This window comes from Perkinsus marinus, assembly GCF_000006405.1.
Source record: "Perkinsus marinus ATCC 50983 genomic scaffold scf_1104296976234, whole genome shotgun sequence".
NCBI lineage: Eukaryota > Perkinsozoa > Perkinsida > Perkinsidae > Perkinsus > Perkinsus marinus.
The window spans coordinates 1-1,182 of NW_003200451.1; the positions used below are offsets into that span (position 1 = coordinate 1).

General features: G+C 49.0%; 1 protein-coding gene across 1 annotated transcript; it reads left to right on the forward strand.

Annotated features, from left to right (window-relative positions):
* Positions 1 to 93: 93 nt before the first annotated feature.
* Pmar_PMAR001829 (conserved hypothetical protein) lies at positions 94 to 1,121 on the forward strand (the record flags this gene model as incomplete). The annotated part of the gene is made up of 1 exon (XM_002764728.1): positions 94 to 1,121. A coding segment is annotated over one exon (1,028 nt), but the record flags the coding sequence as incomplete, so codon positions are not given.
* Between the last annotated feature and the right edge of the window lie 61 nt (positions 1,122 to 1,182).

The window sequence follows — 1,182 nt, forward strand, 5'->3', positions numbered from 1 at the left end:
TGGCTGCCTCTGCTATGCTGGTGGCTGATATCGCCAAGCCTAGGGCAGTCCTCCCACCTATACGAAGATAACGAGTTCACTGCTGCCTTTCAGGCTTTGGTCGATACCTATGGTATCCCTCGTTATCAGGAGTTCAATGCTGGTGTTGTGAGTATCATCACATTCCCCTTCATGTTTGGTATTATGTACGGTGATGTTGGTCATGGTACTTTGATCACATGCTTTGCTCTCTGGGCCTTGTCCAATGCTAAGAAGTGGAAGTACAGTGATGATGGGATGCAGCAAGGTTTGGTCTATGCTCGCTACTTGCTCTTGTTCATGGGCCTCTTTGCCATCTATGCTGGTTGCATGTATAACGATCTCCTCGGTGTTGGTATTCACTGGTTCGGTACTGCTCGTTATGAGGATCCCGCTGAATACGGTCATGCTAGTAACTACGAAATGAAGCCCAAGGCTTGGTTCGACACCCTCAACACTGGCGAGGGTAGCGGTCCTTATCCCTTTGGTATTGATCCCTCGTGGCACGGCGCGACCAATGAGCTTCTGTTCATGAACTCTTTAAAGATGAAGTTGTCCGTGTTGTTCGGTGTCTTCCAGATGATCTTTGGTGTTTGCATCAAGTTCGGTAACGATGCTTACATGAGGGAGTGGATTGACTTCATCTTCGTTGCCATCCCCCAGATGGTCTTCCTGTTGGGCTTCTTTGGTTACATGGACTGGATGATCATGTATAAGTGGGTTACCCCTGTTACCCAGGACCCTACCCTCAACGGTGCCCCCTCTCTGATTAACACCTTGATCTCGTTCGGTCTCGGCCAAGCTGATAAGCAACCTCTGTTCCTCGCCCAGCCTGCCGTTCAAAAGTGGCTCATGCTTGCTGTGGTGATATCGGTCCCTGTTATGCTCTTACCTAAGCCGATTATTATTCAAATCCAGAGGTCTATCAGAAATAAGAAGAACAACCGTAACGCTGTTGCCAATGACGATGTAGAAGCGCAAGCCCTCATCACGAAGGAGAATGAGACTGATGAGGAGCTTGAGGAAGAGGGTATGGATGAGGTCTGGATCTACCAGATGATCGAGACCATCGAATACGTGCTTGGTTGCGTATCCCATACTGCGTCATATTTGCGTCTTTGGGCTTTGTCCTTGGCGCATCAGCAGCTTTCTGTGGTGTTCTTC